General features: G+C 49.5%; 1 protein-coding gene across 13 annotated transcripts in view; it reads left to right on the top strand.

Moving 5' to 3' along the window:
* Nucleotides 1–17,500, top strand: part of macf1a (microtubule actin crosslinking factor 1a) — a 153,033-nt gene that overhangs the window by 126,649 nt on the left and 8,884 nt on the right. For 10 of the 13 annotated variants that reach the window (XM_062409352.1, XM_062409346.1, XM_062409340.1 and 7 more), the window contains 35 exons: nucleotides 1–139; nucleotides 294–464; nucleotides 1,652–1,818; nucleotides 2,535–2,694; nucleotides 3,230–3,556; nucleotides 3,936–4,020; nucleotides 4,432–4,658; nucleotides 4,929–5,135; nucleotides 5,262–5,489; nucleotides 5,582–5,800; nucleotides 5,934–6,137; nucleotides 7,729–7,954; nucleotides 8,980–9,206; nucleotides 9,304–9,426; nucleotides 9,534–9,635; nucleotides 9,725–9,826; nucleotides 9,982–10,155; nucleotides 10,310–10,465; nucleotides 10,702–10,899; nucleotides 11,735–11,863; nucleotides 12,235–12,417; nucleotides 12,502–12,657; nucleotides 12,753–12,959; nucleotides 13,047–13,166; nucleotides 13,258–13,427; nucleotides 13,507–13,666; nucleotides 13,751–13,945; nucleotides 14,032–14,304; nucleotides 14,456–14,644; nucleotides 14,718–14,829; nucleotides 14,939–15,093; nucleotides 15,185–15,347; nucleotides 15,461–15,615; nucleotides 15,696–15,770; nucleotides 17,086–17,103. The exon at nucleotides 1–139 is cut by the window's left edge and continues 23 nt beyond it. In XM_062409352.1, the coding sequence (XP_062265336.1) occupies nucleotides 1–139; nucleotides 294–464; nucleotides 1,652–1,818; nucleotides 2,535–2,694; nucleotides 3,230–3,556; nucleotides 3,936–4,020; nucleotides 4,432–4,658; nucleotides 4,929–5,135; nucleotides 5,262–5,489; nucleotides 5,582–5,800; nucleotides 5,934–6,137; nucleotides 7,729–7,954; nucleotides 8,980–9,206; nucleotides 9,304–9,426; nucleotides 9,534–9,635; nucleotides 9,725–9,826; nucleotides 9,982–10,155; nucleotides 10,310–10,465; nucleotides 10,702–10,899; nucleotides 11,735–11,863; nucleotides 12,235–12,417; nucleotides 12,502–12,657; nucleotides 12,753–12,959; nucleotides 13,047–13,166; nucleotides 13,258–13,427; nucleotides 13,507–13,666; nucleotides 13,751–13,945; nucleotides 14,032–14,304; nucleotides 14,456–14,644; nucleotides 14,718–14,829; nucleotides 14,939–15,093; nucleotides 15,185–15,347; nucleotides 15,461–15,615; nucleotides 15,696–15,770; nucleotides 17,086–17,103 (5,902 nt within the window). The remainder of the gene's footprint in view (nucleotides 140–293; nucleotides 465–1,651; nucleotides 1,819–2,534; nucleotides 2,695–3,229; nucleotides 3,557–3,935; nucleotides 4,021–4,431; nucleotides 4,659–4,928; nucleotides 5,136–5,261; nucleotides 5,490–5,581; nucleotides 5,801–5,933; nucleotides 6,138–7,728; nucleotides 7,955–8,979; nucleotides 9,207–9,303; nucleotides 9,427–9,533; nucleotides 9,636–9,724; nucleotides 9,827–9,981; nucleotides 10,156–10,309; nucleotides 10,466–10,701; nucleotides 10,900–11,734; nucleotides 11,864–12,234; nucleotides 12,418–12,501; nucleotides 12,658–12,752; nucleotides 12,960–13,046; nucleotides 13,167–13,257; nucleotides 13,428–13,506; nucleotides 13,667–13,750; nucleotides 13,946–14,031; nucleotides 14,305–14,455; nucleotides 14,645–14,717; nucleotides 14,830–14,938; nucleotides 15,094–15,184; nucleotides 15,348–15,460; nucleotides 15,616–15,695; nucleotides 15,771–17,085; nucleotides 17,104–17,500) is intronic. The other 3 variants (XM_062409353.1, XM_062409342.1, XM_062409351.1) reach the window with 1 other exon arrangement.

The raw sequence follows: 17,500 nt of genomic DNA, 5'->3' as shown, positions 1-17,500 counted from the left end.
CAGTATTCAACCCAAGCTGCAGCACGTCAACGCCGTGGGTCAGGGTTTGATCCAGAGCGCCGCCAAACACACGGACACGCAGGCGCTGGAGCACGACCTGGAGACCACCAACCTCCGCTGGAACTCGTTCAACAAGAGGGTACGACACCCGGACACGCACAGACACACAAACACACAGTAAAGGTGTCAGCTGATTGGTCAACTGCATCAAAGAAAGCCACTTTATTAGATATTGTAGATGAGGAATCAACGAGTCAGTTGTTGTTTTTTTAACCCGTCTCTCCTGTGTTCAGGTGGCAGAGCGGATCGCCCAGCTGCAGGAGGCTCTGCTGCATTGTGGGAAATTTCAGGATGCTCTGGAGCCTCTGCTGAGCTGGCTGAGCGACACAGAGGAACTGGTGGCCAATCAGAAGCCTCCGTCGGCAGAGTACCGTGTGGTCAAGGCCCAGATCCAAGAACAAAAGGTAAAAAGAAGATGAAGAGAATATGATATGTTGTGTTTTCAAGTATTTTATATCTTCAGGTCTCAGTTTGATGAGGATTGGTTTTCAGCCTGCTCACATTTTCCAGTTCCGGATTTGAACCTATGACCTTTTGAGTTCTAAACTCCTGCCTCCCACACTCTTCTGTGTTTGAACTCTCCTGCCGGGACACATTCAAGTTTCCACTGAAAATACCAAACCCCCATTTCCCAGAGTTTGAATTCAAACATTGATATTCAGACGTCCTCAGTGTCCTTTCACCACAAACAGTGGATATTTGAATGTCAAGCGCACACACACACACCCACACACACACACACACAAACACACACAGTCAATGATCTGTCTGCCTGGCATCCAAACGGCCCCAGTTGACCGTCTGCCAGTCACACTGGCATAAAAACAGACCCATGCACGCATGGTGGGTTCGTATTGTTTTCACACACACACACACCCGCACACATACACTCACACACACGCACACAGATTCTTTTCCCTGTTTATCCTGCACACACTTCCTGTGTTTGTACACATCAGAGAGCTCCAGTCTTGACCAGCGATCAATCACAAGTGTTTACGTCCGTGACCGAGAGTGGTGTCAGTGTTTGGCTTAAAGGAGAGTTAACTGTAGAGACGTGAATTCCACAGATGAACCGAGCAGCGAGGACCAGTTCATACTGGGTGGGGGGGGGGGGGGGGGGGCGGGTCGCTATCTGAAGCAGGAAGGAAGTAGGTTCCTGTCTGTTGCTTTTTAATGCAACAACAGTTTAGTCCTGAGTGAAGTGAATGAAAGTTTGCTTTATACCTCCAAGTCGATTACAACGTTAATAATTCTGTAGAACAAAAGATATCCTGAAGTTATTTCCTGAAGCACTGATGTAAAGTTTAAAGACTTATTGATTAATGAAGTTAGCTCCTCTAAAAGGGGGGGGGGGGGGTGTATCTGTTACTTTACTTTTGTACTTATTAACTTTTTCTATGACACAAACAACATCTTACAAAACTTTGTTCTGCCACAGAATACTTTGTACTACGTCTTTATTGAGACTACAGTTTATATGTATATCATTTTATGGTTTCATGTGAGACTGAATATTAGAAACACCTCCTGTAGAAGTACTCTCTTGCTCAGTTGCACCATCACTGAGTGTGTGTGTGTCTTCCTGCAGCTGCTCCAGAGGTTGTTGGACGACCGGCGGCCGACCGTGGAGATGATCCGAGCTGAAGGCGAGAGGATCGCTGCCACCGCCGACACCCAGGACCGAGAGAAGATCCAGACTCAGCTCCACCAGCTGGCGGAGAGATGGACCGAGCTGCTGGACAAGGCCAGCGCCAGGTCAGTGTCGGGGGGGTGGGGCCGGGTTCAGGGCGAGGAGGACGTGGGTATAAAGTGTCAATCTGTCATCGCTGACTTGACCTCTGACCTCTCTGTGCAGTGAGAAAAGAAGGAATTCCACTTAAGTAATTATGAAGAGGTTCCATGTGGCAGCCGTGGATAATCCCTCGTGGGGGGTTTCAGTTTGTGATGGATTTAGACACAAAACAGCACATACGTTAATTTTATCATTTGAAAAGAAAAGACAATATCACTGTCAATGTGTTTATATCAGTGATCGTACATTAACAGCAGGTTGTCCTGTGGACTCTGCTGAACTTACTTAATTAAATCTCTTAAGGTTTTTCCCTTCATTCAGGAGAGTTGGTGTCTTCTGGGGACAAACACACAAATCACAATAAAAAAAGTCATCGTGAAAACTTCTGATGTCTCAGATTCGTCTTCTCATAGAAATGAGAATCCTTATTAAAAGTGTAAACATTCTTTATGCCTGGCAGCTTGTTCTTGGGATCGATATTAAAACTCATCTGTTGTGTCTCTGTTGCACTTTCTGTCACAAACACACAAATAATCCATTTGATCAGTTGATGAAACTCACCTGGCAGCCATGTGACACAGAGTCGGGCTCCATTTACACATCGAGTGAGCGACTGAAAGTAATAACACGCCAATCAAAGCTCTGGACCTCATCACCCCCCCTCCCTCTCGTCCCTCAGGCAGCGGCAGTTGGAGGAGCTGCAGGTTCTGGCTCTTCACTTCCACGAGGCCCTGGAGCCGCTGGGAGAATGGCTGAGCGCCACCGAGAGACGCCTGAGCTCCGCCGAGCCCATGGGAACCCAGACGGCCAAGATCTCCCAGCAGATCACCAAGCACAAGGTAGCGTCCGGCCGCTCGGTGACAGACCCCGGATCTGTTCTTACTTCAGAGTGTGGAGTCAAACAAAAGAAAACGTTAGGAGTCAAAGAAATCCTCTCAGTCGCTTCATGTCCGGTTCAACTTATTAACTTTACATGTCGCTGAGACTCCAGATGTTTGAGGAATCGAAGGGAAAACACAGACACACACACACACATAAAGGAAACTTATTTATTTAGTGTGACTCGGTTGAAACAATGAACCACAACAACCAACAAACATTTATTTACAACTCAAACTACTTCACGTCTTCATTGAGTTTTTATTTATTCATTTAAGTTGAGTTCCTGGATTTAAGTTGTTGTTCGTCTCATTCATCCTTTGATGTTTATGATTTCCTGTTCATCTATGATTTTGTCATTTGCATCATCTTATTATTTTATCTGTTTTTTCCGTTGTTTTGCTTTTGTTTTCTCACTTTTCTTCACCTTCCTATAAAACACACACACACACACTGATATACACACACACACAAACACACACGTACACTTCCCAGGCGATCCAAGAGGATGTGTCCTCGAGAGAAGCCGAGGTCGACCACCTCGAGTCCCTCAGCCAATCGCTGACCCCGCTCAGCTGCCCGGCCGACCGCGATTGGTTGAACGAGCGAGTGGGCGCGGTGAGGTCGGGTCACTCGGAGCTCACGGATTGGTCCTCGAGGCGAGCCGGCCTATTGGAGCAGGCGCTGGCCAACGCTCAGCTGTTCGGAGAGGACGAGGTAGAGGTGCTGAACTGGCTGGCTGAGGTTGCTCAGAGGCTCGGTCAGGTCTCCGTCCAGAACTACCAACCTCAGCTGCTGGCCGAGCAGCACAAACACACTCTGGTACGACTTCGTCAACACAATGAACGACAAAGAAATGTAATGGAGGCTCAATATTTAACAGTGTTACCAGAAGCTCGGGTGAAGCCGGGACGTGATGACAGGAGGAGGGAGCCGGTGTTTCCCTCCGAGTGAAACACGTCTACACACGTTTTAAATGTGTTTAAAACCATAAACACTTTGTGGTGGGAAAGATTGAGACCAAATAATAATTACCTGCAGCCTGAATCTCACATGAGCCGTGGGATCATGAGAATAAAGAGCAGATTGAAACACACTCGTCACTTCAACCTTTTGGAAAAGTTTCCCGTTGTTGTTCAGAATTGGTGTTTTAACTTTTTATCCGGACGTGTGTGAACTTTAGTTCTTTGTCTTCGCTCAGTCGCTGAATGAAGAGATCGTGAGCAGGAAGAAGACGGTGGACCAGGCCATCAAGAACGGACAAGCTCTGCTCAAGCAGACCACAGGTAACACAACACTGTGGTTTCCCCTCAGCAACAACACACCTGGGTGTGGGTCCAACACAAACACACAGAATCACATAGTGTTTATTGTGTTAGCTTTTGACTTTTAGCCTCCATGATCAGAAACAGGTTGAGATCTTGTGTTTCCAAATGCAAAGATTGTGAAACTTTAATTACTTCTGCATCTAAGAATTAGAGACCGTGCAGACAGGCAGCTCTGTGGAGGCCCGTGCCCGGTCCACACGTGTCTTATTTACATGTTTAGACCAAATGCTACAGAACTCGTTAGGACTAGCGACTGCAGAGAGGATTAGATATAAATCTCCTTCTTGACCGATCAGGATTATGAGGGCATCAGGATCTTTTCCACGTGCGTTCCCACCTCCTCTGTCTGACCCGTGTGTCGCTCTGCAGGTGAGGAGGTTCTCCTGATCCAGGAGAAGCTGGACGGCATCAAGTCTCGCTACGCCGAGATGACGGCCGGCAGCAGCAAGGCCCTCCGCACCCTGGAGCAGGCCCTGCAGCTCGCCACGCGATTCGCCAGCGCCCACGAAGACATCAGCCAGTGGCTGGACGGCGTGGAGGCGGAGCTCAACAACGTGGAGCCCGACGCCTCACCGGCCTATCAGGAGAGGCAGAAGGTGGGAGGATAGAGCGAGTTTGTGTTTGTGATGGCAGCTTGGTTTTCTCCCCGAGCAGGAGGAGAGCAGCTACTGTGTTGATAACTCAAATCTGTAATAACTTTGATTTATTTGAACTCAATAAGCTTCTTAAAGCTGTTGAAAGGATTATTGTCATTTTCATTTGCAGCTACTGTCTCATATAAGAAAATCAAAGGAGTCTCAGTTACAGCAAAGAAACAAAGACACACTGGTTCTATTTGGTTTTATGAATTAAATCCTCTTTCACAGGAGCTGAAGAAAGTGTCGGCAGAGAAGCGCCTGGTGCTGGACACGGTGAACGAGGTGGGCGGCGCCCTGCTGGACCTGGTGCCGTGGCGAGCCAGAGAAGGTCTGGACCGCCTGGTGGCTGACGGGAACCAGAGGTACCGCCAGGCGGATGAAACCATCACTCAGCGGGTGAAGCTGGTGCAAGCTGCCATCCAGAGGTCCCAGCAGGTGCTGCAGGCAGTTCCACCACAAACACACAATTATCAGCTGGTTTTCTTTAAATGACATTAGTGTTTGAAACGTCTCCTCCTCCTCCTCCTCCTCCTCCTCCTCCTCCTCCTCCTCCTCCTCCAGTACGAAGAGGCCGTGGATGCAGAGCGGGCCTGGGTCGGGGAGACCGAGCGCAAGCTGGCGTCTCTGGGGCCCCTGAGCCTGGAGCCTGACGTGACCGTGGCTCAGCTGCAGGTGCAGAGGGCCTTCAACATCGACATCATCCGGCACAAAGACACCGTGGATCAGCTGCTCAGCACCAGGGAGGAAATCCTGGAGACCTGCAGCGAGGCTCAGAAGGAGGCGCTCATGGTGAGTCGCTGGTGGACGAGCTGCATGAGGAGGAAGTCACACGTCATCTGAGGGACGGTTTAATATCTGTGTGTCTCCACCATCTCCTCCAGGTGAAGACGGATTCCCTGAGTGCTCGTTACGAAGCCGTGAGCCACAACCACGGCGAGCGCTTCTCGGCTCTGGAGCAGGCTCAGGTTCTGGTGGCTCGGTTCTGGGAAACATACGAGGAACTGGAGCCGTGGCTGGGCGAGACCGAGACCCTCATCAGCCAGCTGCCCCCCCCAGCCATCGACACCGACGCCCTGCGGCTGCAACAGGACCAGATGAGAGTGAGAGAGGATTTAAAGTCTCACGCTTTTTCTTTCTGTGTTGATCCGAATGTTCACTTGATTCCCTCGTTCCCCTCGTTCCCTCGTTCCCCTCGTTCCCCTCGTTCCCTCGTTCCCCTCGTTCCCTCTGCAGCTCCTGAGGGAGTCGATCGCTGAGCACAAGCCGCACATCGACAAGCTGCTGAAGATCGGGCCCCAGCTGGCGGAGCTCAGCCTCCAGGAGGGGGCGGCGCTGACGCAGCGCTACACCAGGTCCGAGAAGCGCTACCTGGCCATCAAGGAGGAGGTGAAGGGTCGGGCCACAGCGCTGGACGAGGCCGTGTCCCAGTCTGCACAGGTACGACTCCCAGTGCTCCCAGTTGACCCTGCTCCCAGTTTGAAACTCAGTGTTACAGCTGCAAACTCGGGTCTAATACGTTTTATCATTTACAGACTATAACACAACTTGTTCAAACTTTAAATGACATTTCTCTCCCTGAACTGAAGATGTTTATTGAATGAAAACCTTGTGACACCAGTGGAGATAGAAGATGTTTTATTAAAGTCTGTTTACAGCCCTTTATGTAGTGTCTGCTGCCCCACATAAAAAAAGACAAGATGTCATTACTCAACAGCACGAGGTTCATGTGACTGTGTTTGTGTCTCTGTCGCATGTTTGACACCCAATGATAACGAGGATTTATTGTGTAGCTTCACAAGTTCAGTTGAGGTCACTTCTCGTTATTTTAGAGAGAGAACGAGTTTGGAGTCTTATTATCTTCCAGACTTTCTTCTTTATCACATCACGTCTTCACTCGTCCTAGTTTTTATTTTAGTTTTTCTCTCCACTCGGATATTACCAGACATTTTGTTACTGTATGCATGTCTCTGATTTAACTCATTGAATTGTTTCTCCACCCCCCCGCTCCATTCAAACTGATCCACGTGTTCCTCCTCCACCTCCTCCACCTGCATCACTTTGTTCTTGTCCATCATCTCCACCCTAATCGTCCTTGTCTCTCCTTCCTCATCCTTTAACCTCTAATCTCCCTCATCATCGTCACCCGTCCATGCAACCTCCTCCGTCCCATCCCTCGTTCATTGTGGATGTGCTGTGTGTGTTGCCCCCCCACCCACCCACCCGTCACCATTTTCTCCATGGTCACTGCATCACCCAGCTGGTAGAGGTAAGACCACAGACTGACCACGCCCACCTGAGGCCGTGGTTACGACACGTGATTTGGTCAATTAACCAGATGTGAAGCCACTAAACTCATTCATTCATCAAGATAGTAATAATAACTTCACTTGTGGTTTGAAGTTTGAATTCTGGATTCGTGCTGTTATCACTTAAATCTCGACTGTGGCTTCACTGATCTCCACGTTGATCCAAATCATGTGTTTGCCTAAGTAACCCCGAGTCTGATCTAGATCTGTTAGGACCGGTTCCCTCTGTGTCCGAATGTCCTCGTGAATTAAGTCTAAAGCTGAGAGGAGCTGGTTTCAGTCTCAGATTTAGACTCGATTCAGTCGTAGTCGTCCTGTTGTGTCAGAAGGAATCCTCCCGTTGTGTATTTTTACTTCACTCAGAAGCGTAAAGACGTTTTTAGATCCGGTCCAAAGTGTCTCTGGAGTCCTGTAGAGTGGACTCAGCTGTCTTGATAGCTCCCTCTTGTGTGGTAGATCACCTCCAGCTCCACCTGGGTGACACGATGAAAGTGAAATACTGAGATATTACACACATGAACCACACATGGCTTCAATTTGATTTTTCTCTGTTATTTAAAAGTCCTCAGAGTTAATAGAGTCGGCTCCAGACGCCCAAATAATATTTCAGTATTCCCACTTTCAAAATGTCACACAGAATTTGAGAAACCCAGCAGCCTCCACACTCTCTCTCTCCTCCTCTTCCTCACAACCTTTCCCTCCGCCTCTCCGTCCGTTCTCAGTTTCACGACAAGATGGATCCCCTGCTGGAGACCCTGGAGGGCGCGGTGCAGCGGCTGAGGTCGCCGCCCCCGGTGGCGGCGGAGGTGGACAAGATCCGGGAGCAGCTGGCGGAGCACCGCGCTCAGGGCCTGGAGCTGGACAAGCTGCTGCCGAGCTTCTCCGCCCTCTGCGCCCGGGGAGAGGAGCTCATTGGACGAGCCGCCCGGGACGATCCTGCTGCTCAGGGTGAGAGACAGGGACGAGCGGGGGGGGGGGTCAACACAGACATTCATTATCTCACTTTATTCTATTGAAGAGTTTTTGTTTTTAAAGTGTTAACTTTTGGATGTGATGTCATAGAGATTCAATGCAGGCATCGTCCCTGCAGGGTCTGAGACCGTTTGAAACACTAGGTGGCGCTGTGATCTATATTCAACCCATACATTTAAATGTTTTAATACATTTGGTATTATATATGATATTAAAACCAATATTAATGTGTTTTATCAAATAACAGTCATGTAATTTAGTTTACAGCTTAAACTGTAGGTGTGTTTCAGAATCTTTAAAGGTTGATTTAAAGTTCACCTGTGTTTTAATGTATTGATGAGCAGCTGCACATTAAAGCAGGATTATTTTTATGTTTTTATATTTAATGTTTTACGTACATAATTAAGGACGTTTGGCCGAAAATAAACTAAAATCCAACCAATTATTAAGTTAATAACTAAAGAGCTCAGTCAGATCTTCGGCGTGTGTCCATGACAGTTGTTGTTTCAGTTAAGTGAAAAATGAAAACACTATATTTGGCACAAAGGCTGAGTTGAAGTCGAGCTGCGTCACAAACAGGCTTCAGTCGTCTGAGGGTGAATCCTCCGATGTCTTGAGGCTCGAGTTGAACTGATTCACTGAACAAGTGAGGAGAGTTCATCTTTGTGTTCCTCGAAGCCGGGGGGGGGGGGCAAGAGTCGAATCGAACAACCAGCTCCTCCTGCGTGTTTCTCCCAAACGCCAACACAACGTGAATCCAAACACAAGCGTCTCTGTGAAGCTGCTGGTCACAGAGCGTTGAGCTCGATGCCCTCGAGCCTCATGAAGCTGAATGGACCACTGTGACGCACCGGGGGGGGGGGGGGGGGGGGGGCGAGGAGGGAGTTCACTGCCCGGGCCTGGACACTAGATGGCCAACTCAAAGAAAACAATGTTGTTCTTGTTAAAATCATCTGAAATCTTGGTTTAAACCCTTTGACTCTCTCCCCCCCCCCCTCCAGCCGTTCGCTCCCGCCTCCTGCGCCTGCGCTCGCTGTGGGACGAGATCCGGCAGCGCGCCGAGGAGAGGGAGGGGAAGCTGAACGACGTCCTGGACGTGGCTGGGAAGTTCTGGTCCGACGTGGCGGCGCTGCTCAGCACGCTCCGAGACTCCCAGGACATCGTGAGGGAGCTGGAGGACCCGGGTGTGGACCCCTCGCTCATCAAGCAGCAGATCGAGGCTGCCGAGGTACAGAGGGAGAGGGGATCTGGGATATGAATATGTAGATGTGTCGAGGGGCTCTGGTGTGATCGGGTTCTTCCTCTTCTTCCTCTTCTTCGATCAGGCCATCAAGGCAGAGACGGACGGCCTGAGGGAGGAGCTGGAGTTCGTCAGGACCCTCGGGGCTGACCTCATCTTCGCCTGTGGAGAAACTGAGAAACCTGAAGTCAAGAAAACCATCGACGAGGTGAGATCAAGACATTCAGTGACTGGAGAAGATTAAAAAAAAGGACAGAGACAAAAGCTTCTAATGTTTTTTTCGTGCCCACTCGTAAAACTGTGTCCTCCTCTCAGATGAATGCTGCCTGGGAAGGTCTGGACCGGACCTGGAGGGAGAGGATGGAGCGGCTGGACGAGGCCATGACGGCGTCGGTGCAGTATCAGGACGCGCTGCAGGTTGGTTCCTCACAGACTGAGAATCCAATCAAACCTTTCTACACCCTGTTCTTTGCAGCAGCTCACCTGTGTCTCTGTTTCTCTTCCAGTCCATGTTCGACTACCTGGACAACGCGGTGATCAAGCTGTGCGACATGTCGACTGTGGGAACTGAGCAGGGAACCGTGAAGCAGCAGATCGAAGAGCTCAAGGTAATCAACAAACTTTACTAGTTTTTATAAACGGTATTCGTCCATATTTACAGCTTTGAATTCCCTGTTCTCATCTTTGTGTCCAGAACTAATAAAATACTTCCATCCCCTCTTTCCCTCCACTCTCTCCTCATCCCTCTGTTCTCCCTGATCAGATTTACAAGGTGGAGGTTTACCAGCAGCAGATCGACATGGAGAAGTTGTGCCACCAGGGGGAGCTGATGCTGAAGAAAGTGTCCGACCAGACCGACAGGGACATGATCCAGGAGCCGCTCACCGAGCTGCGCCACCTGTGGGAGAACCTGGGTGATAAGATCAACCAGAGACAGGTAATGAAACCAGTTCTCCCATTAGAACCACGCTGAGACTCTCACTGAGCCTCTTTCTGTCGGACTGCGTGTATCTAACAGCTGCTTCTCATTACAGTCTGAATATTCTAGCTCCTATTTTTAATCCCGCTCTTCTGTCTTTTTCCCACCACAGCACAAGCTGGAGGCTGCCCTGCTGGCTCTGGGTCAGTTCCAGCACGCCCTGTCTGAGCTGCAGGGCTGGCTGAGCCACACACACACCACCCTGGACTCTCAGCGACCAGTCAGCTCTGACCCCAAGGCCATCGAGATCGAGCTGGCCAAACACCACGTACGTGTTCTAAATGCAAACTGGAAAAACTGAGACAACTTCTTCTTCTCTTCTTTTCCCAGCTCCTCTTCTTCTTGATCATGTTACAGTCAAACCAGTTTGAAAAGAAGCTGTTTCTTCAATCGAGACTTTTCACAGGGAACTTATTTTAACCTCGTCCCTTCAGCTTTGCTCTTGCATATAAACAACAACTTGTTCCGTGTAACACGCGTCCTCCTCCGTCCTCCCTGTCCCAGGTTTTGCGTAATGACGTCCTGTCCCACCACGCCACGGTGGAGACGGTGACCGGTGCGGCCGCCGAGCTGCTGGAGTCCTCGCCCGGCGATGAAGCCAGTCACCTGCGGGATCAGCTGGAGCAGCTCAACCAGAGCTGGGAGAAGCTGCTGCTCAGGACGCAGGAGCGACAGAAGCTACTGGAGGCCGCTCTGCACCAGGTACTGACACAGGGATTTAAATATTCATCCTTTTACCAAGTTTTGTAAAAATCCATGTGTTAGTTTTCACGTAATCCAGCTGAGAAACAAATGTACACATGGTCAGAAACTAAAGCAAAGGTAATATGTAAGATTACAACATCTATTAACCACAATAGTAGTATTAAGTAAAGTAAAACCGATATGATGAAAAGCACTAAATATACCAATTCATCATTTTATACAATAATATTGTGTTTTGCACACTCTGTCTACATATTCTTACACTTACATATTATATTATCTATTGTATCGCCAAATACTTATATTTATACCCGTACTATATATCATATATTATATCATATTCTTTGTATATATAAGTCTATATACACATATTGATACATGTGTACATGTTATTATTATTATATTTTACTATTATTACTATTATATATACTGTTGCTGCTATTATTACTATATACTGCTATTATATTGGTATAATTACTATCATATATAAAAATATTATATACTATATATACTGTACTATTTTTTATATACTGTCTAACAATAACATTACCATCATATCATCAGTACTATTACCATCATCTGCCACTGCACCTTATCTACCTATTTATCTTGTGTTTCTGTTTTTATTCTTTCTACCGCAATATTTTATGTTTTATATTTCATTCTATTGTATTGTATTTTATTGTATTCAAATGTACCGGCTGCTATGACGACTTCATTTCCCTTTGGGGATGAATAAAGTAATCTGTCAATCTATCTATCTATCTTCTCCTGTACTGTTTTAAAACCTTGTTTAGGTTTAAGAGTTCATTCTGATCTGGTTCTCCCGCAGGCTGAAGGCTTCCACGGGGAGCTGGAGGAGTTCCTCCAGTGGCTGAGGAGGACGGAGAGCCAGCTGTCCGCCGCCAAGCCGACCGGCGGCCTCCCCGAGACGGCCCGGGAGCAGCTCCAGCAGCACATGGTACCAGAGACTCACAACACACCTCTACACACAGTGTCGTGCACGATAGACACAAACACAGGGCTCGCTGCAGGAACAGAAACTTATTGTTACAGTTAACACAAAGAAATGTTTTTGTGTGAATAAGCAATTATTTGTTGTTATGTGTAACTTTTTCGAATCACACGTTAAATGTTTCCTGTCGTTAAGCTGCCGTCTGTAAACAGCTGATTAAGTTCAAATCGTCATTAACAGCTTTTAAGAGCAAATAAAAGTTTTTACGAGCAAAGTTTGGGAACGGTCTCGTGGAGCAGAGTATCAGCCCCAACATGCTCATCTGGTTAAGACACTTTAACAGCAGCCATTGTCCCGCACGTCTCCTCTGTCTCCAGGAGCTTCAGGCTCAGCTGGCTCCGCGAGGGGACCAGTACCATCGCCTGCTGGATCAGGGAGAGTCCATGCTGCTGGCCCGGGGGGGAGAGGAAGCAGCGCTCGGTACCACGCAGACCCAGCAGAACCTGGGCATGCTGCAGAACAAGTGGGCCAGCCTCAACACCAAGATGGAGGACCGCAAGGTGAGACTCAGACTTCACGATCTTCCTCATCTGTTCTCTTCTGTTCCGTTATTTTCTTGTGACCTTTGAACTTTTGCTTGACAGGCCAAACTGGAGGAGGCTGTTTCCTTGGCCACTGGCTTCCAGTCGTCTTTGCAGGACACCATCATCTGGCTGACCCAGGCTGAGCAGACCCTGAACATGGCCCAGCCCCCGAGCCTCATCCTGGACACGGTGCTCTTCCAGATCGACGAGCACAAGGTAGATCCCTCGAGATGATCCAGTCCTGAGAGAAACTGTCCAACAGATGATTAACTGTCCCTGACCCGTCCTCCACGTCCCTCCTGTGCCTCCAGGTGTTTGTGAACGAGGTGAACACCCACAGGGAGCAGGTCCTGGCTCTGGAGAAGGCCGGCTCTCAGCTTCGCTTTGCCAGCCTGAAGCAGGATGTGGTGCTCATCAAGAACCTGCTGCTCAGCGTCCAGGCCCGCTGGGACAAGCTGGTGCAGAGGTCACTGGACCGCGGCCGGCACCTGGACGAGGCCCGCAAGAGAGCCAAACAGGTAGGAGCCGGATTCACAAAACAGATGAGATGTGTGTGTCTGTGTGTGTGTGGACGGGTGAATGTGACTGTGTGAAACTCTCTGCAGTTCCATGAGGCGTGGAGGAAGCTGACCGACTGGCTGGAGGAAGCTGAGAAGAGACTGGACTCGGAGCTGGAGATCTCCAACGAGCCGGACAAGATCAAGATACAACTGACCAAACACAAGGTACCGTCGGCCATTCCTCTGCTTACATGAGGTCAGTGTTTCAACTTCTTTCCTCCGACTCCTCCCGTCTGTAACTCTGTAACACCCACAGGAGTTCCAGAAAGCTCTGGGCTCGAAGCAGCCGGTGTACGACACCACAGTGAGGTCGGGGAGGGCCATGAGGGACAAGGCCCAGCTGCCGGCGGACACCCAGAGACTGGATCACCTGGTGGGAGAGGTCCGGGACAAGTGGGACACCGTCTGTGGGAAGAGCGTGGAGAGGTAGGGAGGATCCGCTCACTCGTCACAGCTCTGGATAAGAAACACATGATGATTAACATCTCCTCTCTGCTCCATCCAGACAACACAAGCTGGAGGAGGCGCTGCTGTTCTCAGGTCAGTTTGCGGAGGCTCTCCAGGCTCTTGTGGACTGGTTGTACCGAGTGGAACCTCAGCTGGCTGAAGACCAGCCGGTCCACGGAGACCTGGATCTGGTGTCCAACCTCATGGACTCACATAAGGTGTGTGCACTAAGCAGAGCTGATGATGAAGAGCGTCCTGCTGCTCTCTGCCTCCCTAACACCGTCTCCTCTCCAAACCTCCAGAGTTTCCAGAAGGAGCTGGGTAAGAGGACGGGCAGCATCCAGGCCCTGAGGCGCTCGGCTCGGGATCTGATCGAGACGGGTCGCGACGACACGGCCTGGGTCAAAGTTCAGCTGCAGGAACTGAGCAACCGCTGGGACACCGTGTGCGCCCTGTCCGTCACCAAGCAGACCCGCCTCCAGCAGGGGCTCAAACAGGTCCGAGGAGAAGCTGCGGGTCAAAGTGTGAACCTCCACCTCCAGTCGTCCTCCACTAACACTCATGTCCCTCTGTTCTCCGTCAGGCGGAGGAGTTCCGCACGGCGGTGCAGGTTCTGCTCGAGTGGCTCTCGGAGGCGGAGCAGACGCTCCGGTTCCGCGGCGTCCTCCCGGAGGAGGCGGAGACTCTGCAGGCGCTGCTCCACACACATCGAGACTTCATGGGCACCGTGGAGGAGAGGAGGGGGGGCGTCAACAAGGCCGCCGGCATGGGAGAGTCCATCCTGACTCTGTGTCACCCGGACTCCATCACCACCATCAAACACTGGATCACCATCATCAGGGCGCGTTTCGAGGAGGTGAGCGATGGAGGCACAGGAAGTCAGAGAACTCTGCTTCCTGTCAGGTTCTGGTTTCTTGTGAGGAAAGCAGGGAATCTTTTCAAAGCTTCTGAATCCTTCAACCGGGTCTGTGGAAACTAACATGATGATTGATTTCCTCTCTCTCCAGGTGCTGACGTGGGCCAAGCAGCACGAGCAGCGGCTGGAGACGGCTCTGACCGAAGTGCTGAGCAACGCCAACCTGCTGGAGGAGCTGCTGTCCTGGCTGCAGTGGGCCGAGACCACGTTGGTCCAGAGGGACGCCGACTCGCTGCCTCAGGACATCACGCAGCTCAAATCCCTCATCACAGAGCATCAGGTGGGTCTCCACATCCACCCGTCCGCCTACTGACCCTGACTGTGTCTGTACTGAGCGTGTCTGTTGTTCTCAGACCTTCATGGAGGAGATGACGATGAAGCAGCCGGACGTGGACAAAGTGACGAAGACGTACAAGAGGAAACCAGCGGAGCCTCACAGCGGCCTGTCGGAGAGGAGAGGAGCTCGTACGTCCACCTGTGTTTACATCTGTCCTGCAAATATTATCATCCCCTGCTTCTTTAGAACAACATGTCCTGGAGACGTGCAGATGACTCATCTCTGTGACCTCCTCAGGCAAACAGCAGCAGCAGCAGCAGCAGCAGGCGGCCATGCAGGTCCCAGGAGGAAACCCCCGACTCAACCAGCTCTGTGCCCGGTGGCAGCAGGTGTGGCTGCTCGCTCTGGACCGCCAGCGGAAACTCAACGACGCTCTGGACCGGCTGGAGGAGGTTTGATTCACTTTACAATCCTGACCAATCAAAGCTCTCACTTTAATATCAGATGTTGTGTTTTGACATCGACCCGCGTTATCGCTCTCAGCTCAAGGAGTTTGCCAACTTCGACTTTGACGTGTGGAGGAAGAAGTACATGCGCTGGATGAACCACAAGAAGTCCCGCGTCATGGATTTCTTCAGACGCATCGACAAGGACCAGGACGGGAAGATCACGCGTCAGGAGTTCATCGACGGGATCCTGGCCTCCAGTAAGAGATGAAGGATCTTTATCGTTTACTGTTTATCGTTTACTGTTTATTGTGATGGCTGCGTTCATTCTATTCCAGTTGATTTATGGATTCTGGTTTTTCCTTCTGTGCAGAGTTTCCCACCAGCCGACTGGAGATGACCGCGGTGGCCGACATCTTTGATCGCGATGGAGACGGTTACATCGACTACTACGAGTTCGTCGCCGCTCTTCATCCGAACAAGGACGCGTACCGACCGACCACCGACGCCGACAAGATCGAGGACGAGGTGAGGAAACAGTTCGAGTCCCGATGAGTGGACGTGAGCGATGAGACACGTCCACTGACCTCTGGTCTGTTGTCCTGCAGGTGACTCGTCAGGTGGCTCAGTGTAAATGTGCCAAGAGGTTCCAGGTGGAGCAGATCGGAGAAAACAAGTACCGGGTAAGTTTGTTCAGTTTGAGTTTGAATGTAGAGAATAATAATAAACTGTTATTTCATATCAAGACAAAGGACTTGTTAATGTGATTAGATATTTAATTTAATTTAACTTGTGTTATATATATCTTTGTAAACACTGTTTGATCTTTTTATTATTGTTATATCTATTGTTAACTGTGTCTTCACTTGTTCCTCAGTCACCAATTAACAACTCACAGTTAACTTCACAGCGTTTGAATGTTTCCATCTCACATCACTACGTCTTCCCGTGTTTGTTTCATAACAAGTAATAACATTGATATAACATGTTAATAACATGTTAATAACGTGTGACACAGAACTCCAGGATTTGTCGTCACCACATTAACGAAACCGTGTAAATGTGACGATGCTCACGGAGCTGCTGGGTCACAGAGAGCTGGAGTCAGTTAGAAAGAGTTTGAGCCTCGTGCTCTCATTCACATCCTCACTCATGAATCTGAACATCAGAAAACTTAAATAACGGTAAAGACTTAAGTAAATGATAGAGTAAATGAACCCATTACTGGATCCGAGTCTTGATTTAGATCGACCCCTGAATGTGTCGGGTTATTTTTTGGGTCGTGTCTCCCCCCCCACACACACACACACACACAAAAGGTCAAGGAAATCAGCTGAGTCGTTAGTTCCCTGTTTAAAACCTTATCTCCAGCAGCCTGTGAGTATCTGTTCATTATTTTACAGAAGCTATTTAACCCCTAGAGCAGTTTTCAACAGCTTCTAACGGATCGGCCATCACTTCCATAGCTAGTGTGTGTCTGTATATATGTGTGTGTGTGTGGGTGTAAGTGTGTGTGTGTGTGTGTGCACTCCATCATTATCCACTGGGTAATGAATCCCAGTGTTTCACTACAGGACACTGGGGACGCTGCTCGTCCACTCGCTCCTCTGTGTGTGACCATGTGTCTGCGTCTGGCTTCACTTTCTTCATCTCACTGTCGTCACCTCATCTTCATCAAACTGAAAGCGTTACACAACATTTCTCACACCTCGTTATCATAACAACCACACACTCACGTTCACCCCCCCTCCCATATATCTATCTATCTATCTATCTATCTTGTTTTCTCACGCCACTTATTCTCCAATAACAGAAAAAAACTCACAGTTTCCAGTTTATTAAGAGTTTTTAGAAGGTCTATAAATATATAAAGATTTATTATATTCTATATGTTCACACGTTAGAAGCTCCAGTTGTCGTCAGTTCATGTTGTTTCACTCTTGCTCTGTTTCTTTCTCCTTGTGTTCCTCTGCTGCGTGTTCGCTGGATGTTTTGTAGTTCTTCCTCGGAAACCAGGTAAAGTTGACTTCTGCTGCTCTGATTGGACGAGAGGGATCTGCTTCACCCCCCCCCCCCCCCCCCCGATGGAGTGCTGCGCCCACCGCCATCACACGCTCACAGAACAAACTGGTTTCTGTCATAAATCATTTATTTAAAGAAGACCAGAAGCAGCACTCCATCGTGGCTCCGCGCCGTGAAGCAGGTTTCTCCGTCTGACTTCTGCTCCCTCTGTGATTTGTTGGGTGTTGAAAGTGACAAATTGCACGACGTGAAGCCGGCGACAGGGACACGGCTGAACTGGTGATTAGTGGTGAGGTGATTTGTGCGTTGGACTGAGGCTGGAGAGCAAATCAAGCTGCTGGGAGAGAGAGAGAGAGACTCTGAGAATTCCTTCTGTGCTGGTGTCGCTTGG

This window comes from Platichthys flesus, chromosome 17 (genome assembly GCF_949316205.1).
Source record: "Platichthys flesus chromosome 17, fPlaFle2.1, whole genome shotgun sequence".
NCBI classification, from domain to species: Eukaryota; Metazoa; Chordata; class Actinopteri; order Pleuronectiformes; family Pleuronectidae; genus Platichthys; species Platichthys flesus.
The sequence above is the reverse complement of the archived record's forward strand: the minus strand, read 5'-3'. Positions and strand labels throughout refer to the sequence as shown.